We start from the raw sequence: 25,912 nt of genomic DNA, 5'->3' as shown, positions 1-25,912 counted from the left end.
TGGAAACCGCCTGCAGTGAATAATATAAGTTATTCTTTCCGACGAAATCTGACACAGGCGGACATATTACACACAATATGTGAGTATGTAATGCTGCGAAGAAAAGTTTGTGAATGAACTAAAAAAAAAAAAACGATAGATAGGTGGACCCCCGCTTTAAAGTGGTGTTCTGGCCGAAATGATACTTCTTAAATAAAAATACCCCTATAATACACAAGCTTAATGATTTCTAGTAAAGTTAGTCTGTAAACTAAGGTCTGTTTTGTTAGTTTATAGCAGTAGTTTGTTATTTTATAAACTTACAGCAGGCCGTGGCCATCTTAAGTGTGGGCATCTGAAGCCAGACTGTATTTCTTCCTGGATCTCATCCTTGCAGATCTCACACATGCTCAATGCAGCACAAGCAGTGTAATATTTTATTTTATTTATTTCAGGTACTTATATATAGCGCCGTCAATTAGTAGCGCTTTACATATACATTGTACATTCACATCAGTCCCTACCCTCAAGGAGCTTACAATCTAAGGTCCCTAACTCACATTCATACATACTAGGGACAATTTAGACAGGATCCAATTAACCTACCAGCATGTCTTTGGAGTGTGGGAGGAAACCGGAGTACCCGGAGGAAACCCACGCAAGCACAGGGAGAACATGCAAACTCCAGGCAGGTAGTGTCGTGGTTGGGATTCGAACCAGCAACCCTTCTTACTGCTAGGTGAGAGTGCTACCCACTACACCACTGTGCTCAGGTCAGGTTTCCATAGCAACGGCAGTGTCAGAGGAAGTTGCCGCCCCTTCCCAGAAGGCATTGCAAACAGGAAATGATGTGATGGACCACGGCCAGGGAGGAGGAAGTGAAAAATGAATACAGCAGATATACAGTAGGTGCTGAGAAAAAAAATAAAAAAATATCCAATTTGTTTACAGTGCACAGTTTAGTGAGGGATGCTGAAGAGTTGTAAAAGTGGGTGGAACTCCACTTTAAGTAAGGGGACAGTCTTCTTTACATATACACGGTGGGGAAGTTGTCTGTCTGCGTCCAGATCCATGCTTCAGACCCACATGGATGTACACTCGCGGATACGCATGAAGGTCCATGCCGCCAGCCGCCAGTCATTGATTTCAACAAGGTTCCTGCATAGGACACAGAACACCTGTGCATCCTGTGTGGGTGAAGATGACCCCTTTTACACGTACCCAACAATCAGTATGCCCCTGTGAATGTTCCCTAAAACTGCTTGAAGTATAATCTGCCCATGATTAACTCCCACTTACTCTTCCCTTCCATTTTCTGGTTTTGTAAGGGCCTGTACACAATGTAGTAGAGAGCTACGTTTTTCTGCATAAGAAGTACTGTATGTGAATGAGGTTTTGCACCCCACCACAAAATAAAAAAAAATATATTAGACACTTTTGTGATTGGATTGGAAAATCCTTAGGTCCATAGCGGAATACTGAAATTTGTTGTGGTCCGCAAAGGCTACGTTTGTGGTCAGGGCGGTAAAATTAGGCTGTTGAGTCACGTTTTTCTGCCCCACATGTACTGTTAGGTTACATTTAGAGATTTCCTGTAAAGGTGAACTAACACCGGATCCCCTCCCAGCCCCCCTAGATCCTGCTGTATTTATCTCCCACAATCCTGAGCTGTCAGGGCTCCTGCAAGCCGCTCCATCGGTCCAGGGATTTGAAATTTCCACTGATTTATCTCCAGGATGTCACATGGACACCACTGACCAATCGGAATCTGTCTGGTCCATTCTTGCAGCGCTGGATGGAGAGGAGAAAAAGCAGTGGGGATTTAAAATACCTGGACCCGGAGTGGCTTGCAGAAGCCCTGACAGCTCAGGAACTGTGTGTTGGGGGCCCAGTGTTAGGTCACCTTTACAGATTTTCTGTAAGAGTGAGCTGACCCTTTAAGCTGCAGTGGCAGCTGGACAGGGATGGGCACATGCTGTAGGCCCAATGTTTTGCTTTGTGGCCACCACAAAAATTTATACTTGCTGTTGTGTTTGGCAGACACTACCGCCACCAAATGCAACCTATTCAAGTGAATAAGGCTATTGCAACCATGTGCAATACAGTCAGGTGCAGCATAGTAGTGCAGGCTATACAGGGTTAAAACTGGCACCCAGGAGGCGACTTATCGCCTCCTTAGTGCTAGTCAAACAGATTGAAAAACAATCTACCACAGATCACATTTTAGAAGGTCGACACGGTCTGTCACATGTGTAAACTTAGCCTAAAGCCTGGTATACATGATTCGTTTTTTTTTCGTTCAACCTCGCGTGTTGAACGAAAATAAACCGTCGGCTTCGGTCAGAGACACTGTATTAACCACTTCCCGCCCGGCCTATAGCAGAATGACGGGTGGGCGGTGGTTCAGTTATCCTGACTGGGCGTCATATGATGCCCTGCAGGATAACAGCCGCCGCGCGCCCATCTACAGCGATCTCGGTAAAGAGGCTCCGGCGGAGGCTCTTTACCACGTGATCAGCCGTGTCCAATCACGGCTGATCACGATGTAAACAGGAAGACCCGTCGATTGGCATTTCCTCACTCGCATCTGACAGACGTGAGTAGAGGAGAGCCGATCGGCGGCTCTCCTGACAGGGGGGGTCTGCGCTGATTGTTTATCAGTGCAGCCCCCCCTCAGATGCCCACACTAGACAACCAGGGAAGCCCCCAGCATGTGGATGGCCAGGTACATTCCGCATGGCCATCCACATGTGAAAAAATATGCCCAAAATATGCCAATCAGTGCCCACAAATGGGCACTGACTGGCACCTCTGTGGCACATTAAAAAACAAGGATGCCCAGCAATGCCACCCATCAGTGTCATCAGTGCCACCTATCAGTGTCCATCTGTACCACCTATCAGTGCCCATCAGTGCTCACCTATCAGTGCCCATCCCTGCCACCTATCAGTGCCACCCATAAGTACCCATCAGTGCCGCCTATGAGTGACCATCAGTGCTGCCTGCGAGTGCCCATCAGTGCCGCATACCAGTGCCACCTATCAGTGCTCATCAATGCCGCCTATCAGTGCCCATCAGTGCCACCTCATCGGTGCCCATCAGTGCTGCCTTATCAGTACCTGTCAGTGCAGCCATATCAGTGCCCTTCACTGAAGAAGAAAACGTACTTATTTACAAAAAAATGTAACAGAAACAAAGAAAAACTTGTTTTTTTTTTTATATTTCCAGTTTTTTTTATTTGTTGCGCAAAAAATAAAAATTGCAGAGGTGATCAAATACCACCAAAAGAAAGCTCTATTTGTGGGAACAAAATGATAAAAAATTTGTTTGGGTACAGTGTAGCATGACCGCGCAATTGTCATTCAAATTGCGACAGCGCTGAAAGCTGAAAATTGGCCTGGGCAGGAAGGTGTCTAAGTGCCTGGTATTGAAGTGGTTAACCATGTGAAGTTAGGTCAGCAATCTCCCCCACTGAGCTGTTGTGTTCTGACAGGGGGATGCCTCCCCACCAGAACACTCCAATCAGTGCTCTCTGCATTGGTTTTTGGACGTTTTTTCTTTTTTGAACCGCCCGTTGTCTCCCGACATTCAGCCCATGTGTACCCGGCTTAAGGGGTAAGCAATTGTTGGTAATCTCTGTTCGTAAACACTAGTTTAAAGAGCATACATTACAGCAAAGCATCTACACAGCAATTCAAGGAATATTTAAAAGGTATCTAAACCCAAGAACAAGTATAGACCTTTTTGCAGTTTACCAGTTAGATATGGTGGTTGCATTCTTTCTTTTTTTTTTTTTTTTTTACTCTGTATTCCCTGGGACCATGACACTCTGAAGTACAGAGGCCAGGGTAAGTGTATATATACTTCTTTTTTAACCTCTCGGTGGGTGGGTCTTAATGCCGAGAGGTCGCATATATGCGTACCAGAATGTCTGGCACAGTTACCAATGGCTAACGGAAAGCTCCTGATCTATACGTGCGATCTTCCAATCACAGCTATCACATGATCAGAAACCCCACCTCCTGGCATCAAAGACCTCTTAAAGGGCTGGGAGGTGCAGGCGTTAAGGGGTTAAAGTAAAACTATGACCTGTACCATTTCCTTTAGGTTTACCAAAACTAAGGAATAGGATGACCCACCTATCTATTCATTCACTCTGTATCCAATCAGGCAGACCTTTGCACTACATTAGGGGTGTCCAGCCCACGGGCCGCATGCGGCCAGGGCTTGTCTGGAAGGACGCTGGGGATGCCATGCAAACATAGCTGCTGTGGCAGAGTACATTGACAAGCCAGGCAATGCATGTGTGGAGGGATGCCGGAGATGCCATGCAAACCTAGTTGATAGGTGCAGGGTGTGTGTGTGCTAATGAGGTCAGCTGGTAAACTGCTTACTGTGTCTTACTGGCTCTCACGTCCTAAATCTACATACCAGGAAGTCTGTTTTCTATAAACACAGCCGGGGCTAGGGTAAGGCCTTGTTCTAAAAATCAAAGAAAGTTTTAAGTACCTTTAATGGTATATTGGTACAAAGGGGAGCTGGATTTCAGAAAAAAAAATGAACTTGGCCTTTTAAGCTTTGCAATGTCCTAAATAATGGCTGTTCATTGCTTCAGCTTATTATTAGACTGCAATCTCTCACAGTTAAGTAACAAATCACTGAGGAATGATCACAAGTGAAGAGGCTGGTTAAGGCATAGCTGGTCAGTATCTGAGTGTCAGAGTGTTAATAGCTATCGCAAATGAGCCCTTATTCGTAAAGCATCTGTACATTAAAAAGTGAAAGTTGAGACACATTGTTTGAAAACATTATGGCATAAAGTGGGATTTCCAATCATCCGATGTTAAAAAAAAAATCTTCCCCCTGGTTTTAATTAGAGTGGACAAGGGTTGGAACCTCTGTCAGGCTTTTACTGTTTGTGTCAGGGATTGGGGAGATACTCTTACTTTTTGTCAAAGTGACTGTCAGAAAAGAAAAAACTTTGGGGATATTTTTGTTCACTTTGTGCCCCATTGCTGGAATAGCTAGTATGGGTAAATCTCCCCGATGGAAGAAGGTTCTAACGCTTTCCATCTTTATCCAAATTTTTAAAAATTGTCTGGAGTTCTACTTTAATTCAACCTGGTTCCTGGAATAGCTCTGCAGTACTTAGCACTCCTCCCTGTAGACGCTAAATGGTGAATATAAAGGTCCATTGTAGAAGTTTGTTTGCATCAAAGATAGCTTATGGAAGAGGGTTAGGTGCACTCTGCAGACCCTCTTGACACATGTCTATCCCATATGAGAAAACAATAGCAACCGTCCTGGGAAACACAACTTGTCTGACTGACTTGCTCCATGCCCAAGAAGATTAGGGCAAAAAATGTTGGTCACACATGCTGATACAGTGAATATCTCCTAAACTGTGCAAATTTAGGAGATATTCACGCTACCTACAGGTAAGCCTTATTATAGGCTTACCTGTATGTAAAAGTGGTGTGTAAGGGTTTACAACCAGTTTAACCAAACCCATTCGATTTTAGTCGACTAAAATGTACTGGAGATTTTATTCAACTAAAATACGACTAAAACTAAAACAATTCAGATGACTAAAATACCAATAAAACTAAAATGGCACTTTAGTCAAAAGATTATAACTAAATTGAAAATTGACATCAAAATTAACACTGCTTGTAGTCACACACCTTTTTAGGTTCACTGTCCCAAATATAACAGAAACATACACCAACACACAATGTTGCTAGATCATATTTTTAATGCATAAAGTGCTCTGTTTAGAGGTGTTCACTTACAAAAAAACCTGAGGGTTTGCTGGACAGGTAAGCCCCCCTACTTGATTTTCCCACTGCTCCAACAGAACTACTGTGCAAGCTCTTCTGGTCTGTCTGGTTCGAAGTTTTCATAGGGTTAAAGGGTTTGTTAACCCATTTATATAAGTCTATGCCAGCCCCTCTATTAGAGGCTGGCATAGCACACTATGTAAGTAGTTTTCAAAAAACAAGCATTCTAAATACCGAATTTGAGCTGTCTTCAGGCCAGTCATGTGACTAGCGGCCGCTTTACAGCTCCAAAGGATGTCTTCTGCGGGAGGGGCCATGATCTCCCTCTGAAGTTATTCGGGGAGATCACGTGGCCGCTCGTCTCCTCTTCAGAAGCGCTGTATAGTAGCTGTAAAGTGGCTGCGAGTCACGTGACCAGCCTGAAGACAGCTTAAATTCTGTATTTAGAATGCTCGTTTTTGAAAAGACAGACACAGAGAGGGAGATGACAGGCAGGAAGGAGTGGGTGAGGGGGAAGAGAGGAGAGCAGAGGGAACAGCAGCGTACTCTTTAGTTTAGAGCGGGGCAGATTAACACAGCACAAGCACTGTGCTGTGTAATCTGCTTTAAGGGACCAGGATCTGTGTATATATATATATATGTATGTATGTGTGTATATATATATATATATATATATATATATATATATATATATATTTGGGTTGACAAACACTTTAAGGACCTGTTCCCACATGGCAGCATTTGATGAGCCCCAGGTGATTGGTTACTCCGATACCTACCAGTTTAGTTTGAGCGGCAGAGGTGAGAATCAGTTCCTATATCCAGGAGTAGCAGGTAATTCACAGGGCTGTGGTGGAAGAGTGAATAAGCAACCTTTTGGTGGCTAGCTGTACACGTAGGATTTAGAAACCTGTCAAATTTAAAAATCTGAAAGTTCTCAAGCAAAGGTGTGATCTTGTGCCAGTTGAGATGGGTTGAGTTTTTCTTTGCAGGTTTCTTTAATACTGGTCTCTCTTGGGAGAAAACCAAAATTGGCTAGGAAAATTAAATCTAGATCAGGGGTGCCAAATTTAATTTTATTGTGGGCCACATCAGTATTACAGTTGCCCTCAAAGGGCTAGTTCTATCTGTAATGCCTGGTAACAGAAACCAGACGACATTTGGCCCATGTATACAGCAGCCTCTCCGGCTTCTGTAGAACGGGCATGGCAGAAAAACATCTGCCATTGTGAGAATACCCCCCCCTTTAAATCGGATGTCAAAAGTTTCTCACCATCAGAAGTGAAGCGTCCCCCACCCTCTCCAACTTCACAGTGCACCCTGCTTAGCTTGTGCTTCTGCCAGGAAGAAGCTGAGGGTGGAGCTGGGAAGCAGAAAGTGCAGGGTCTGGAGGAGGGCTGGAGTCTGCTGAATGCTGAGACGAGCGGATGCTGCACAGAGGTGCAGGATCTGTAGAAAGAGAGCTCTGTCGTCCTTTCTGCTACCAACTGCTAAAACCAGGTGGAGGCAGACATGAGGGGGTTGCCGCAGCTGCAGGAGAGGCGCGAAGGCCACATGAACTGGCCTGAAGGGCCAGATTCAGCCTGCAGGCCTTGCGTTTGACACATGTGATATAGATAAGGGATCTATCTCCAAACTAAGGCCCTCCAGCTGTTACGGAACTGCACATCCCATGAGGCATCGTAAAACTCTGACATTCACAGACATGACTAGGCATGATGGGACTTGTAGTTCCTGAACAACTGGATGGCCATAGTTTGGAGACCCCTGATCTAGATGATTGACCTTCCCCCTAAAAACTTTCAGGCTGGGATCGTGTGAAGGACTTTTTTATTGTTCTAGGCCTGAATAGTAGCCTTCTCCTCCCAAAAAGCTACTTACCTGAGCTTGAAGAGGGGGAGATAGATGTTCCTGTTCTTGTGTATGAAACAATACAGGCTGATTGTCAAAGACCTTGCCTGCCTAATGACCAGTTCAAGACAACCCGTATCACTGCTTGATTTTGCTGGATTGTGCATACTGCTGCTTCACAGTTTGACTTCTTATCAATCAATTTAATGACAACCCAGCAGTTCGGTTCTAACGTGCATGGGAGGATGTACCATGTACTAATAAATGAAATTGCATCAGATACATGCGTGGTATAATAAGCCTGAATTCAGTAAAAATTTATACTGATTTCTTGAGTTTTTTCTATTTTTAGAACCTAATCATTTTGCAAACGTTTTATTTTTCAGCATCAGTAGTTTTATGGAATTAGTTTTCTGCCATAACTCATCACTGTGTGATAATGATGGGAAGAATACCTTTTATTGCTTTCCAGAGTATCTCTACTAGGGGAGGTCTAGCTGTAGCTGTGTATTACGTTTTTAGCATGACATAGTTAGTACCTGTATTGTTGCATAACTGTACAGAAGGGTAATATAAAGCTGTAGAAGTCTGCAGTGTTCAGATATGCAAAGAATATGTAAATATATATTGGTCTCTCTTCGTTTTTGGAAACAAAATTTCCCTACCTTTTTTTAAATTATGCTCGCTGCTTTCTGTTTACTATAGTTGCTAAATGCCACCTGAATTTTGATGCACTCATAAACGATAAGTTGGACTGTGCTTGATGCTTTTTTCGATCTATTATACAAATATTTAAAACCAATAATGTCCATAAAAGAAAATGATGTTTTGATGGAGTAGTAAAGAAAATGACTAGTTTTTGTAGCAATGGAGCAGAATTCCAGTAAGACTTTTGGTATGATCCTTTTGTTATTTTACATCTGTGGCCCAGTCATAGTCCCTGCGAACTGGTCCCACCATGAAGATCAAAGTAGGCTACAGCTCTTGATTCCACTCTCATGAGTGGATTCTTTTATATTGTATGGAGGATATGGCAATGCTAATGCTTACTTTTGGAATTTCTGTGTCCTCATCACCATAGGAATAGTGTATGTGGAGAAACTAAAAATAAAACTCACTGCCTCAGGTGAAATCTTTCCTCTGGGTTCATAGACAAAACTAGAGATGCAGCAGGGAATTAAAGCGGTAATAAACCAAAAATGTAATATATTGCAGCTTGCCAATTATCAGATTTGGTGGCTGCATTCTTTTTTTTTTTTTTTTTTAATTTTTAAAAAATTTTTTTTTCCTTTTTTCCTATATTTTCACTTGGTGATCCGGCCAGTTTCTGTATGAGAGTGCTCCCACCTTGGATGAACCAGCGCAGGGGCACCTTTGAACAGCAGCATTGTCAGTCTGGGGGTGGGGGGGGGCAGAGATAGTGATAGTGTATTCTAAATCTGCTAGCTCATCTAACAAATTGAAGCCAAACTCCAGCTAATACTTCATAAACTGTTACAGAAGTTTTTTTTTTCCTTTTGGGATAAAAAAATAAATACACGTTATTGTAAGCACCCCTGCTAGTGTCAAATGGTTTGTATCTTTGTAACTGATACAGTATGCTGGAGAGCTTGTTCTTTTGAAAAACAGACTTACTGGCCAGATCACCAGGTGAAAATAGAAGAGACAACACCGTCTGTGTCCCTCTCCGATGCACATCAAATCTTGTTTTAGTACTTTGTTTTACTATAAGGTAAACTTCTCTAAATCTTTAATAATAAATCTAGGTGTTCACCAGGGCAATAAACATTCATTACAACAACTATTCCCCCATACCTGGACCAATAATGAAGTGCCTTACCTAGCTATTACTCTTACATCTAAAACTGCTGCACTAGCTGACTCCAGTTATGTTGCTTTTATTAATAAGCTGTCTAAAGAAGTTCTGCATCTGTCCAAATTCGAAATAATCTCGGTCAGGTAGGTTAGCCCCATTTTTTTAATTGCTGATCCTTCTGCAAATTTTATATTTATTAAGAACCCTTTCCCTCAAGTCTCACCATGTATAGCCCTTACACTCCTTGACCAAAAAAACTATATGGCATAATAAAAAAGCCCTGTGCTTCTATGGCCCAAATGAGTAAACATTGGAGAGTTGGCAGTATGGGCTTTTAACATCAGGGACTACTACCTAGCAGTTCAACTAGATCAGCCCAAGCATTGGATTAGGCCATTCACTCATGTCCTATGGACGTATATTGAAAATGCCTTTGTACCTGCCTCAGATCTTTTCACCCTTCTGTTGGCTGATCAGTGGCATCCAGTAACACTGGACCCCTATCCCTACAAGTTCAAGCATCAATATTGGTGTACAGAGAGCTACCTCTCGTTTCAGTGTACAGCAGGTAGTCACATCCGATAATCTACTGTACTCAATTAGATCTTAAGCCCCATACACACTATCAGATTTTCTGCTGAGTTTTTCCTTCAGATTTACCAAAACCATATAATATGAGGTCAAACCTTAGGAGTTTCAATGTGTATGCAATCAGGCAGGCCCTTGCACTACATGGTTTTGGTAAATTTGAAGGAAAAACTCAGCAGAAAATCTGATAGTGTGTATGAGGCTTAAGATACAGTATGTTCCAGTATTACTGTGGTTGATGACCTATTCCAGGGACCACATCCTTAAAAGCCTGAAGGAGCTAGAGGTAGATTGCAGCCTACCATCTACTAAGCATTAAACTTATTTGGGATTGCCCATTTCATCTCTGCAGTTCCATTCTTATTTCCCATATTCACCTGAAGGTGTGGCAGGTCCCCTTTACCTGTACGTAAGGGCATCTCCCTTTTTCACAACTTATTTCACAACAAGTACTTATTTACTAAAATGCAATCTTTTTAAAAAAAATGGAAATCTGACTTAGCCACCTCCCAATGACTTGCAGCTCTCAAATCTATCTACTGTGCAACACCCTGTTAAACATTGGGAGCTGGCACAAAAATTTGTATTGTGATGGTATGTTACCCCATATCACTTGGCCCAGTGCTGGTGGGGTTGTGGTCAAACAGAAAGCTTAAATAGTTTCTGGCAGACAATTTTCCAAATTCTATCTGAGATCACTGCTGTACTGGTTTTCCCCAAAGCTTCTTTAGACATTCTCATTCTAGAGATTTATGATTTCCCGGTTAACTACTGTACAGTAGTCACCCACATTTTAGAGATTCCATAACCAGACATTGGAAAATTCAAAGTGTGGCGCTATTTGTTCTGTGCATAAAACACAAAATCCTAAACAGTAAGTGACATCAAAAACATTGCAATGTGAACAAGGAAGATGCCACGTGTGACAGTGACTGGTGAACACATGGCATCTTCCTTGTTCACATTGCAATGTTTTTGATGTCACTTACTGTTTAGGATTTTGTGTTTTATGCACAGAACAAATAGCGCCACACTTTGAATTTTCTGTTGTTATTTTTGATCCTGAGTCTACGGGTGTGTTGGCTGCTAACTTAGTTTACTTCTAGCGCAGCGCTGTACTTAATCTTTTTTATTTATAACCAGACATTGAAAAACCGCAATTGGCACCCAGTCTGTTTGCAACTATAACCATAGTTAAGACACACTATCTCTGAGAACAAATGTTGGCTCTAAAGGCTAGGTTCACATCTGTGCAAGTGATTACTGCTGCAGGAAAGCACGTGTTCCCGCAGCTGCAACCACCTGCACAGAAAAATGCAGGAGCAATGTATGGGTGCCAATAATGCTAATGGCATGCCGCACGCACTGGAAATCTCCCGCACTTGGAACTGTGCTGCACTTGCGGTTACCGTGCTGGCTGCGATTTCTAAAATGCTGCAGGGACCTTTTACCTGTGATTCAGGAGGCACGGCAGCCCATTGAAATGAATAGGCTGCCATGTCCACACAAACCTCTGCCCACAAAGCCACACAGATGTGAACCTAGGGTAAGGAGAGATACTTCTCTTACATTTGAAAATATGTGGAAACCCTGGTCTGCTTGGATTGATAAATGATTCCTATATGTAATGGCTCCAGCTATTGATGTTACCTGGAGCACTACAGATTCCATTTTGTTCCTCCTTTGCTCAAAATTATATTTTTACCAATGTTATTCCACATTACTGTGCTGCCAATATAAATTTATTTTGGGGAAAAAAAATCGAAGAAAGCTTAAAAAAAGAAAATGAACGCAGCCAGCCATCACATTTAAGAAATGGCAAACTACAATAGCTACTCATTTGCTTTCGGGTTTAAAACTAGCCCTACACCATCCAAACCTGTGGTGTGAACCCATCTATCATTTAAAAAAAACTACAAGTCTTGCCAGAGAAAAAGAATGTATTGGCTGTAGCTTTTACTACCTGGAAAACTTTGTGCGCACCTTTCTGGTTTCGTTTTATTTTGTTTCCAAAGCCTTTTTTTCCAGAATAAGCTCTCATGCATGCAGACCACCCTAGAAATCTAATGAATAAAACGGGTGGCTCAGGGACAGTAAGAACCTAGATGATGCTGGATGTCTTCCAGCTAGGAAGTGAGGCACTGACTTGCCACCTTTAGTGAAATTAGGCTAAATATTTTCTACACAGGAGAGGAGTTTGTACAACTATCAAGACTGAGGCAAGGCTGGGGGGTAATTAAAAATGTATATATACACACACTATATTGTCAAAAGTATTGGGACCCCTGCCTTTACACGCACATGAACTTTAATGGCATCTCAGTCTTAGTCCATAGGGTTCAATATTGAGTTGGCCCACCCTTTGCAGCTATAACAGCTTCAACTCTTCTGGGAAGGCTGTCCACAAGGTTTAAGAGTGTGTCTATGGGAATGTTTGACCATTCTTCCAGAAGTGCATTTGTGAGTGCACATTTGTGAGTGCATTTTACTCGTATGATACCAGATTGTACGATTGTCGTTTAATTAGTACAGTTGTCATCAGAATCTGTGTGTACAGGCCATAAGACTGGGATGCCATTAAAGTTCATGTGCATGTAAAGGCAGGCGTCCCAATACGTTTGACAATATAGTGTGTGTGTGTGTGTGTGTGTATGTATATATGTGTGTGTGTATATATATATATATATATATATATATATATATATATATATATATATATACATATATACACACATACACACACACACACACACACACTATCTCACAAAAGTTAGTACACCTGTACACCTCTCACATTTAAATATTTTATTACATCTTTTCATGTGACAACACTGAAGAAATGACACTTTGCTACAATGTAAAGTAGTGAGTATACATATTGTATAACAGTGTTAATTTGCTGTTCCCTCAAAATACCTCAACACACAGCCATTAATGTCTAAACCGCTGGCAACAAAAGTGAGTACACCCCTAAGTGAAAATGTCCAAATTGGGCCGAAAGTGTCAATATTTTGTGTGGCAACCATTATTTTCCAGCACTGCCTTAACCCTGTTGGGCATGGAGTTCACCAGAGCTTCACAGGTTGCCACTGGAGTCCTCTTCCACTCCTCCATGACGACATCACGGAGCTGGTGGATGTTAGAGACCTTGCGCTCCTCCACCTTCCATTTGAGTATGCCCCACAGATGCTCAATAGGGTTTAGGTCTGGAGACATGCTTGTTCAGTGCATCACCTTTACCCTCAGCTTCTTTGGCAAGGCAGTGGTCGTCTTGAAGGTGTGTTTGGAGTCGTTATCATGTTGCAAAACTGCTCTGCGGCCCAGTCTCCGAAGGGAGGAGATTATGCTCTGCTTCAGTATGTCACAGTACACGTTGGCATTCATGGTTCCATCAATGAACTGTAGCTCCCCAGTGTCGGCTGCACTCATGCAGCCCCAGACCATGACACTCCCACCACCATGCTTGACTGTAGGCAAAACACACTTGTCTTTGTACTCCTTGCCTGGTTGCCGCCACACACACTTGACACCATCTGAACCAAATAATTTTATCTTAGTCTCATTGGACCACAGGACATGGTTCCAGTAATCCATGTCCTTAGTCTGCTTGTCTTCAGCAAACTGTTTGCGGGATTTCTTGTGCACCATCTTTAGAAGAGGCTTCCTTCTGGGACGACAGCCATGCAGACCAATTTGATGCAGTGTGTGGCGTATGGTCTGAGCACTGACAGGCTGACCCCCCATCCCTTCAACCTCTGTAGCAATGCTGGCAGCACTCATAAGTCTATTTCCCAAAGACAACCTCTGGATATGAAGCTGAGCACGTGCACTCAACTTCTTTGGACGACCATGGTGAGGCCTGTTCTGAGTGGAACCTGTCCTGTTAAACCGCTGTATGGTCTTGGCCACCGTGCTGCAGCTCAGTTTCAGGGTCTTGGCAATCTTCTTATAGCCTAGGCCATCTTTATGTAGAGCAACAATGCTTTTTTTCAGATCCTCAGAGTTCTTTGCCATGAGGTGCCATGTTGAGCTTCCAGTGACCAGTATGAGAGAGTGAGAGTGATAACATCAAATTTAACACACCTGCTCCCCATTCACACCTGAGACCTTGTAACATTAATGAGTCACATGACATCGGGGAGGGAAAATGGCTAATTGGGCCCAATTTGGACATTTTCACTTAGGGGTGTACTCACTTTTGTTGCCAGTGGTTTAGACATTAATGGCTGTGTGTTGAGTTATTTTGAGGGGACAGCAAATTTACACTTTTATACAAGCTGTACACTCGCTACTTTACATTGTAGCAAAGTGTCATTTCTTCAGTGCTGTCACATGAAAAGATATAATAAATATTTACAAAAATGTGAGGGGTGTACTCGCTTTTTTGAGATTCTGTGTGTATCACACCACCTTTCTACCAGCCTCTTCCATGGCCATACTTTTTCTATAGGATTAAGGTCTGGAGACTGGCTAGGCCACCCCATGACCTAATGTGCTTCTTTTTGAGCTACTCCTTTGTTGCCTTTGTGGTATGTTTTGGGTCATTGTCATGCTGGAAGATTCATGCACGACCCATCTTCAGTGTTCTGGCTGAGGGAAGAAGGTTCTCACCCAAGATACATGGCCCCCTCCATTGGCCCCTCAGTGCTGCAAAGTTGGCCTGTACCTTTAGCAGAGAAACAGACCCAAAGCATAATGTTTCCACTTCCATGCTTGACTGTAGGGATGGTGCTCTTAGGGTCTAGTCAGCATTTTTCATCTTCAAAATACGGCAAGTTGAGTTAATGTTTAAAGAGCTCAATTTTGGTCTCATCTGACCACAGCACTTTCTCCCAATCCTTCTCTGAATCACTTAGATGTCCATTATCATCCCTACCCTATGAGGCAAAATCTTGCATGGAGCTCCAGGCCGAGGGCGATTGATGGTTATTTTGTATTTCTTCTATTTGCGAATAATCACTCCAACGGTTGCCTCCTTCTCTCCAAGCTTTTGCTGATGGTCTTGTAGCAAGTTCCAGTCTTGTGCAGGTCTACAATCTTGTCCCTGACAGCCTTTTGACAGCTCTTTGGTCTTGCCCATGATGGTGCGGTTTGAATGGAAGAAAGATTCTGTGGACAGGTGTTCTTCTTTTTATATATATATATATATATATATATATATATATATATATATATATATATCGAGTTGTCGTTAAGTGCACCTCCTTAAATTGACGAGACTAATCGGTGTACTACATGAGCACATACTGTAGCCAGTCTGTGTAAGCCAGAATTGTTGGTTGGAAGAGGATCAAATATTTATTTTACTCACTGAACTGCAACTCAATTTATAACATTTGTATCATGAGTTTTTTCTGGATTTTTGGTTGATTTATTATTATTATTTATTTATTTCAGGTACTTATATAGCGCCGTCAATTTACGCAGCGCTTTACATATATATATTATACATTCACATCAGTCCCTATACCCTCAAGGAGCTTACAATCTAAGGTCCCTAACTCACATTCATACCTATACTAGGGCTGATTTAGACAGGATCCAATTAACCTACCAGCATGTATGTCTTTGGTTGATATTCTGTCTCTATCATTTAAAATACACCTATGATAACAAATATGTACCCTTATTTTCTTTATAAATGGGCAAATTTGCAAAATCTGCAGGGGATCAAATAATTATTGTCTCCACTGTACAAGCATGACTCCCAAAGGCAGAGGCATGATGGGATTTGTAGTTCCACAACAGCTGGAGGGCCACAGGCTGAGCACCCATGCTTTAGTAGATGGTAAACATGCCACCTTTGTAATATTAATGGTAAGGCTGTATAGTGATGTATATACACATGTGTACTATAATGTTGGACGCTAACAAAACTTTTCATTGAACAGACTGTACTCAAGGAACACGCAGATGATGACCAGAATCTGGCCATTTCTGGAGTACCTGTCGTGTCTTGGCCCAAGAAACCTGCCAAGGTGAGTCTTAAATCAGATCTAAAATAATATACATTTTAAAGGGGTTTTCCTCCAACTTCTTTACCCATATAGGTGGTTCTAAATGTACATTTAGTGACTGCGATGTCTGGTAGTGATAATATTGGGGAACATTCCAGAAATGGCATGTTTAAGCATAGAGTTTAACAGATCGCATGAAGGGTTTTCATAAACCCTTCAAAAAGACCATGTAACATAATAAAAACCGGGAAGATGCCATTGCTTTGTTTTGGATATGCAGGAGGTCTTCCTCTCATTATTTCCTCTTACTTGGTGAATGCATGACCTGGAACACCTGACACCTGATATACATGTTAGATCCAGAGTGATGACTTGCTAAGTAATAAACCAATATAACTATGACTGCCCTTGAGCCTACACCCTAAAAAATTAAAGTTTGCAAAGGCATCTCAAAAATGTTCTTTTCTGCCAAGAGACCACTTCAGGTCTCCTAATGGTATACCCCTTGTGGATTTAAACAATTTTTACATGTCCACTAAGGGCTTTTTTTATATTCGGTAATAACTTTCTCTTACTTAAGACAGGCTTGGACAAATTGCACCCAAATCTAGGAACCAGCTTTAAAAGCCTAGAACCCAGCACCACACAACCTGTGCAAAATTATATAGGTAGCTGATGGACACATAGTTAAGCAACAGTTAAAAGGAAAACCTTTGCATTCATTTTTTAAAGACTTTATTTTAACAACTAAATTAACAATAAAAATACAAAACTGACTACTTTGCCAGTAGAACAACCAAAGTTAAAATGGGACAAATATGGAGGTTGCTCATTAAATATGCAGGCTCTGCTACTTACTTTCTAGTGCTACATAATGGTTGTAAATGACTGTTCTTCTTACACTGCAGGTCTATGAATTGGTTCATTGATGGAGAACAATGCACTTGCTGTCTAGCCAGTTGCCATTAATAGCAAGAGTCTTTTGCTAGCCCCCTGACTCACTTATACTTACCTTCTCAGTATTTCTCAATGCCTAGTTACTTCAGGAGCCAATTGTTAAGCTGTTAAGGTGTGAATAAGTGGGTTTGAATAAGTGATAGTAAGAGATTGTCACTTTGCTTTGAATGGACAATGTGAAAGAGTTTATTTATGATGACAGACACTCATTGGAAATTAAGTTTTACTTACACTTTTGGCTATTTTAAAAACTGCTAACTTTAATACAAGAACAGACAAAATATTTAAAAACGTTTTTGTTATTTTTACATTTTCTTTTTATGGAATCACTGCATTAATAACTTGTACTGAAAAGGAATTCCAGGCAATATTGGGATCAGAAAGTTGGCAAAGGTTGATCTTGTTATACAGGGTCATGGAGACTAAGTAGTTGATTTACTAAAGGCAGTTGCACCAGAGCTTAGTAAATGAGCAGAAACTCTGCTAACTTTCATCATCCAATCACATGCAAACAAAAATGCTGTTTTTTTTATTTTATTTATCTTCCTTGCACATGATTTGGGTATAATTTGCCAAACGAAGCTTCACCTCATTTACTAAGCTATGGAGTAACTGCACTTGCAAAATGCACAGTCTATTTGCCTATAGTAAATCAACCCATGTGCGCCTCATATAAATGCAACCACCAGTATTTAAAAAAAACATTCTTCTGCACATTGGCAAAAACGTAGGTTTCAAAACATTATGGAAACCAAATTTAGGGCTGCACATAAAATTATTAGACCCAATATACCCAAATATCTAGGTTGCTTGAAGTACTGGTCAAAGAAACCCTATTGCTATTGGAACATGTTCCAGCAGTAAAAGAAGATAGTATGAATTTACTTCTCCTGCTACCTATTGCTACTCCATTTGTGAGAAATAGTCCCGCAGTGTCTGCTGGTAAACTGACACTTAGGGGTGTGTTCATCTCCTAGGTGCTCTGCAGCTCCCTCTGGTTCTATCTGCTGAGCGCCATGTCACTACAGGAGACAGCAGTGACGTGGAGATCTGCAGAGAAACCACTACAAGAAAAAGTAGTGATGTGGAGGTTAGTAGGATAAACCTGTATAAGAGACAGTAGGGATGTGGAGGTCAGCAGAAGGATTCAGTATGCTAGACCATAGTGATGTAGAAGTTAACGGGAGGAACCAGTATAGTAGGCAGTAGTGATGTGGAGGTCAACAGGAGGAACCAGTATAGGAGACAGTAGGTATATAGAGGTCCGCAGAAGGGTCCAAGTATAGGAGATGGTAGTGATGTGGAGGTCAGCAGGAAGAACCAGTATAGGAGACAGTCAGTATGTAGAGGTCAGCAGAAGGATCCAGTATAGGAAACAGGCTTGATGTGGAGGTCAGCTGGAGGAACCTGGATAGGAGACAGTATTGACACAGAGATCAGCAGAGGGACCACTATAAGACATAGTAGTGAGGAGGAACCAGTATAGGAGACAGTAGTGACAAGAATGTCACCAGGAGGATTCAGTGCGAACTGTGGGGGACCCAGAAAATCTACAATTCTGGAAGGGTGATTTTTCATTTTTCATTAGCAGTAACCCCGATTGCATTGCATGATCCTGGTGCAGGGTACTTACCTTCTTCCCAGGATCCTGCAATGTCCCCCCGCTGTGTCCGTGGGCTCTGTCCTCCGCCCGATGCCTCTGTGTGCCGGGCTCCGTTCCCTGCAAGCATCGCGACGCAAGGGGCGGAGCCTGGCAGCAAATTAAAAAAAATTGAAAATTCATAATACATACAGTAAACTGTAATCTTAGAGATTACATTACTGTATGAAATTATTTCACAACCCTTTTGTCCCTAGTGCTTTGTCCAATGCCCTGCATGCAGCTTTATATTATATATACTGTTCTTTCTGCCTGGAAACTTGAGATTGTCCATAGCAACCAAAAAGTGTCCCTTTACGTCAAAAGTGGTTTTAGACCAGCTAGAAAACAGCGATAGTAAATTAGTTATTGCTAAGAAATACAGGCCTACAATATAAAATGCCAAATTTATATGCAAAACAATTGTACCGCTTTGAGACGCAAAAATCTGACATTATCATACCGCCAGGGAGGTTAAAGGGTATGCTGTGCTGGAACCTTTTACACTAGTGACATGGTCACTTTCAATCAGCCTTTTATGCTGATCATTTAGCATGGTTTATTACACTATCCTAAACATAAAATAGTCTTTTTAAAATGCCAAAGGACATTACTTCTGAATGGATCACCATTCTTTACCCCCTCCTTTCAAATGACAGGCAGATGTAAACTTAATGCACTCTTTTAATGTGAAAGAATCATACTTCAAATAAAAAGTGTTTATGTGGTATTGGCCAGTTTTATGATTCTCATGGGCCTGCAAAGCACACTTGGCTCACCTGCCATGCTTTTAATACCAGATGGAAATGGGCCTAGTTACACATATTCACTCTTAGGTCAGAGTGCTTTGAAGCAGTAGCTAGATTTGTTTTTGCCCATTAAAACCCTCTAAAGCAACCTGGAGTATAGCATAATAATAATTTTATAGTTCTAAAGGCAGGATGAAACCACAAGCATTATAGATAGGAAACCTAAAACTGAAAGCACAGTAAGTATGAATTTTCGATTTGTTTTCCCTAGCTGCCCTCAAAAAGACACTATCGGGATAAACATATGGGAGCTGCCTCTGATCTGTTTGTTGAGGTGATGGTTCAGAAATATCTCTCTAAATGTTGATTCACTTCTTAGGAGACTGACCAAGAGCAAGCATGCCAGAAAACATTAAGATACATAATATACATACAGTGCCATGCAAAAGTATTCACCCCCCCCCCCCCCCCCCGGACTTTTTACCTATTTTGTTACATTACAGCCTTTAGTTCAATGTTTTTTCATCTGAATTATATGTGATGGATCAGAACACAATAATCTAAGTTGGTGAAGTAAAATATATACATAAGACTATTTTTCAGAAATCAAATACTGATAATGGGCATGTGCGTATGTATTCACCCCCTTTGTTATAAAGCCCATAAAAAGCTCTGGTGCAACCAATTACCTTCAGAAGTCACATAATTAGTGAAATGATGTCCACTTGTGTGCAGTCTAAGTGTCACGTGATCTGTCATTACATATACACACCTTTTTGAAAGGCCCCAGAGGCTGCAACACCTAAGCAAGAGGCACCACTAACCAAACACTGCCATGAAGACCAAGGAACTCTCCAAACAAGTAAGGGACAATATTGTTGAGAAGTACAAGTCAGGGTTAGGTTATAAAAATATATCCAAATATTTGATGATCCCTAGGAGCACCATCAAATCTATCATAACCAAATGGGAAGAACATGGCACAACAGCAAACCTGCCATAAGGCGGCCTCACACCAAAACTCACAGACTGGGCAAGGAGGGCATTAATCATAGAGGCAGCACAGAGACCTAAGGTAACCCTGGAGGAGCTGCAGAGTTCCACAGCAGAGACTGGAGTATCTGTACATAGGACGACAATAAGCCGTACAATCCATAGAGTTGGGCTTTATGGCAGAGTGGCCAGAAGAAAGCCATTACTTTCAGCAAAAAACAAAATGGCACGTTTTGAGTTTGCGAAAAGGCATGTGGGAGACTCCCAAAATGTATGGAGGAAGGTGCTCTGGTCTGATGAGACTAAAATGTAACTTTTTGGCCATCAAAGAAAACGCTATGTCTGGCGCAAACCCATCACATCACCCAAAGAACACCATCATGCTGTGGGGATGTTTTTCAGCAGTCGAGACTGGAAAACTGGTCAGAGTTGAGGGAAAGATGGATGGTGCTAAATACAGGGATATTCTTGAGCAAAACCTGTACCACTCTGTGTGTGATTTGAGGCTAGAATGGAGGCTCACCTTCCAGCAGGACAATGACCCCAAACACACTGCTAAAGCAACACATGAGTGGTTTAAGGGGAAACATGTAAATGTGTTGGAATGGCCTAGTCAAAGCCCAGACCTCAATCTAATAGAAAATTTGTGGTCAGACTTAAAAATTGCTGTTCACAAGCGCAAACCATCCAACTAGAAGGAGCTGGAGCAGTTTTGCAAGGAGGAATGGGCAAAAATCCCAGTGGTAAGATGTGGCAAGCTCATAGAGACTTATCCAAAGTGACTTGGAGATGTGATAGCCGCAGTATTTACTTGGGGGGGTGAATATTTATGCACATTGACTTTTTATGTTATTTTGTCCTATTTGTTGTTTGCTTCACAATAAAAAAAGAAAAAGTTGTGGGCATGTTCTGTAAATTAAATGATGCAAATCCTCAAATGTTAATTCCAGGTTGTGAGGCAACAAAACACGAAAAATGCCAAGGGGGGTGAATACTTTTGCAAGGCACTGTATGTACATTTTATTCCTGGTCAGTGTTACTCTACTTTGTAATCAATTTGTATACAGCGCTATGGATGATATACAATAATAAATGGAACATCTACATAAAGTGCAATCAAATATAACAATCTTTTTTAAAGTGGTATTAAACCCAAAACCAAAAAAATATTGTAGCCTAGCATTAGTTAGATGCAGTGGCTGCATTTTTGTCTTCTTTGCTAGTCCCTGCTGAAGCAGCCAAAAATCGATCCATCTAACGCCTCTTTCTCACGGGGCGGATCAGTGATGATCCGCCCCGTGAACACCCGCTGGCTCAGCGGGGATCGCTCCGCCGATCCCCGCTGAGCAGGAAGATGACAGGTGCATCGCTGCACACTGTGCAGCGACGGACCTGTCACAGCGCCGCTCTCCCCTATGGGGGGATCGGATGACGACGGACCATAGTGACCGTCGGCACCCGATCCGATCCGAAAACGGATGGAAAAGTAGGTTTTTCCTCTGTTACACTTTTCGGATCGGAGCGGGGTCGGATGTCAGCGGACATGTCACCGCTGACATCCGATGCTCCATAGGGATGAATGTATGTCCGTTTTTCATCCGAAAACGGAAGGATGAAAAACGGACATACGGATCGTCCATGTGAAAGAGGCCTAAGGCAAAACTATTTTTTTCTAGTTTTGGTTAATGGGGAGGTGAACACCTGTCAGTTTGCTGTCTCTGTGCCCATAAGGGAGATCCACCCTCTCTATTTGTCCTGTTTACCATTATCATTGAAAATAAAAGAAAATCCCAAATTTTTATTTTTCCCAAGAAAATCAATACTGGGGAAATCTTTCAGTGGTGACCGAGATTCCCTTAATTTGCAAGGATTTCCTCTTACTTCCTGTTTGGCTATAGAACAGGAAGTGAAAGTAGATCTCCCCAATGGGACACAGAGGGCAAAAATAAACCTCGCTTACAGGGGTTAATCCTCCCTTACCTTATCCAAAATGGGGGGGGGGGGGGGGGAGTTTTGCCTATAGTTCTACTTTAATCTATGGTTGTTTAATAGGTATTGTTTGGAAGAGTCAGCACCTGGAGCATAAGGGTCCATTCACATGACTGTTACAAACACAGCGTTCAGATGCATGTCCTTCATGCATTTTTATGTAACACCATACAAATGGCTATTGAGACCTTTGTGTTTGTGGCTGCCATGTTTGGATCCAAAAAAAAAAGTATGAAAATTCTGCGTTTTTTAACATACTCACACATGTATGTGCGTCTGACAACAGGCCCGGTCCAGGTAGATGAAAACATACAGATTTAAATGCGTCAAAACGCATCTAAACAGAGCCATATCTTTATTTTTCTGTCAGCAGGAACCTGTGTGTGTGCAGGACTAATGCCCGTGTGAATTTGAGCCCTTGCACACTGGGGCGGTTTGCAGGCGCTATTGCGCTAATAATAGCGCCTGCAAACCGCCCCGAAAGTGCCGCTGCTGTGTATCCAGTGTGCAAGCCCCAAGGGCTTGCACACTGGAGCGATGCGCTGGCAGGACGGTAAAAAAAGTCCTGCCAGCAGCATCTTCGGAGCGGTGAAGGAGCGGTGTGTATACCGCTCCCTTACCGCTCCTGCCCATTGAAATCAATGGGACGGCGCGGCTATACCGCCGGCAAAGCGCCTCTGCAGAGGCGCTTTGCGGTGGTATTTAACCCTTTCTCGGCCGCTAGCGGGGGGTAAAACCGCCCCGCTAGCGGCCGCATACCGACGGTAAAACGCCGCTAATAATAGCGGCGTTTTACCGCCGACGCCGCCCCCCCGCCCCAGTGTGCAAGGGCTCTTAAGCCTAGAAAAACATAGATGACCCACTTATGAGAGTAAGGGGTCTCAGTCTACTGAGCGCCAATCTAATTAGATATATTCATACTGAAATCTGATTGTGTTGTAATTGAAGGGGAAAATTGAATAATATGGAGAGGGTTTCTTGCACAGTGTGGAGTTTGCTGCACGGCTGGACCTTTTTATGATTGTGTTCACATAAACTTGTGTAAATTGATACATTTTGTGTTATAAACACTGGAATAGATTGATAGTTTGTGTTTCACTGGTCACTTTATAAGATGATGTTTGCACATAGGGATTAATAAGGATTGTTTGTTTGTGCTATTGTAGCTTTTCTATTTATTATTGTTTATTATCCATAGAGTTTACACACATTTTTTTAATGTACTACAGATAACAGAGTGATAATAAATACAGCAGCTGGGGGTGTAGAAGCACGCAAACTCCTCATATAAGCAGTGACAGGCTAAGTAATAAAGCAAATATCGGCATGCCAGCTTCAGAGTCTATAAACTAGTCACTGATGGCAGTTTGCCTGTATCGATCTTAAAGGGGAGTTCCAACCTGTATAAAAAAATTTAAAAAATGTAAACGTCAGCAGCTACAAATACAGTAGCTGCTGACTTTTAATATATGCTTGGGTGCAGGCGCCGGCATTGCAGCTAAGGGAAACCGGCAGTGAAGCCTCGCTGGTGTGGTGAAGGGCAGAAGCCCTGTTGGAAAACAAAAAAAAGGTATAAAACACTTCCCCCTCCCAAAAAAAAGAAGGGATATCCAAATTACATAAGAGGGTGGGGTGCTTGATTTGGATCACACCTACTTTGATTTTAGCCTGGAACTTTACTTTGAACCTGGAGTTCTACTTTAAAAAGGGATCTTGTTAAAGCAAAGTTATGCACCGTTACAGGTTGCATGTTCTAATAAAATTACCAGTACTTTTTTCTTGATTGCATAGTTTATTTTATACTTTTCTTGCAGCCCCTCTTACATTTGTAAAAGGTTTAGTTATGCAGGGTTCCCAATTCTTTAGGGAGTCATTTGAAACTCTGAAGAATTCTTGAGAGTGCTGAGGCACAATGAGTCGTGGGAATGGAGTTTTAGGCTCCATTCACACCTGAGCAATTTACGGGGTTTTTTTTTGAGCGTTTCTTTTACGTGTTTTTGCAGCTTTTTACAATTGTTTTTAAAGCGTATTACAAGCATTTTACAGCTTCAGGCGTTTTTGTTTAGCCAAAAGAAAGCACTAGGGGGAGGAGAGGGAGAGGAAATTAGGGGTGGAGAGCTGCTGTTTGAGCAGAAATCAAGCGACAAAACTCTCAAGTCAGGCATTTCTATTGAAATCTATGGGGCCAAAAATGTAACCTGCCAAAAAGAAGCCTCTGTACTTTTTTGAGTGACAGGCGTTTTGCTTTAGGCGACAGAATGCTCAGATGTGAAGAGGGGCCATTGAAATCAATGGGGTTTAGCTTGTTGAGTGTTTTAGAGCTACAAGCAGAAAATTGCTCAGGTGTGAACGAAGATGGCATGCCATGTCTCTGGGCTGTGGTGAAGAACACCTCCTCAGACTACATTTCCCAGATTATATTGCTCGTCTTTGAGGTATTATGGACAGTCTGCTGGTTATCCCTTCTGGTAGATCAAACACCTCCCACCACCCGTTGTTGCTACTTCAGTGGTAGTCTGAACATTTGGATGCAGCTTAATATTCCATCTGGGCAGGAAGGGGACATGGAAAGTTGCTGGCAGATCCCGACTCTTAGCTGTATATATGTATGGGAACACTCCTTGGTAACAAAGTCAAAATGTATTTTGTTCTGCCTTCCATGTCCTTCAAAGACAAACATGGCAAAACTTTTTTTTTTCTGTTCATTTTTAATAGGGTAGGGAAGGGTTAAAACCCGTTGCTGTTTTGGAGAAGTAACAGGAAATTAGAGAAAATCTCTCCAAAGTGCATGGAATTCCCATCGTAGAGCATTGTCATAGAAACCGGTGTCTCCATTGGAGGATGTTCCCTCACCTTTTGCTCTTTGACCGTTTTAGATTTCCCCTCACGTTCCATCTCTATGACCATGGCCACAAGTACAAATAGAGGGATGAATTTCCCTTATGGGCACACAGACAGCAATAAGAACCTGAAAAATGGTCTAACCTTTCCCTGTGTTTGAGTTACATTGAAAAGCACAAGCTGAACACAGACTTTAAAAACAGTTGCTATTTGTGGCCTGTTCACACCACACTAGTGCATTAAGGAAAAATGTAGGCATGCTGCAGTTATAGGCAGTGTATGCACAAAATTGCCTGTCAAAATATATATATAAAAAAAGTTAGTATTTTTGATCCTTGGTCTGTACAGAAAAAACACATTTAAAAAATGCAGTTTAATGCTCTACTCTGCTACAAGCAGTGGGCAGTCCCCTCTGCCTCATCATGTACAACGCAGGGCTATTAATCCAGCATTGTATGGGAAGGAGGTGTGTGACCACCAGGGCTGGGACAAGGGGTGGGCAGAAGGGATGTCTGCCCTGGGCGCAGCATATATTATAGGGATGGGGGCACCACAAGTTATTTTTACTTTAAGGCTGACAGGAGTAGTGACAGCAGCATCACTACTTCTGTCAGCCCAGCGCTGGAAGCGGCAAGGAGAGGAACAGAGAGCCGGAAAAAGGTGTGGGCAGTGTTCTCTCCCCCTCCTAAGCTCGTACATAATGAAGGAGGGGATGCAATTTGGCATCTTTGCCCTGAGCACCAGGTGATCTTGTCCCGGCACTGGTGACCACC

The 25,912-nt window shown here is 42.2% G+C and overlaps 1 protein-coding gene across 5 annotated transcripts in view; it reads left to right on the top strand.

Moving 5' to 3' along the window:
* Positions 1–25,912, top strand: part of KDM2B (lysine demethylase 2B) — a 209,119-nt gene that overhangs the window by 115,965 nt on the left and 67,242 nt on the right. For all 5 annotated transcript variants that reach the window (XM_073626678.1, XM_073626654.1, XM_073626645.1 and 2 more), the window contains one exon: positions 15,906–15,992. In XM_073626678.1, coding sequence (XP_073482779.1) covers positions 15,906–15,992 — 87 coding nt within the window. The remainder of the gene's footprint in view (positions 1–15,905; positions 15,993–25,912) is intronic.

The sequence above is a fragment of the Aquarana catesbeiana genome, linkage group LG01, assembly GCF_042186555.1.
Source record: "Aquarana catesbeiana isolate 2022-GZ linkage group LG01, ASM4218655v1, whole genome shotgun sequence".
Lineage (NCBI taxonomy): Eukaryota > Metazoa > Chordata > Amphibia > Anura > Ranidae > Aquarana > Aquarana catesbeiana.
This window is presented reverse-complemented; position numbering and strand designations above follow the sequence as displayed.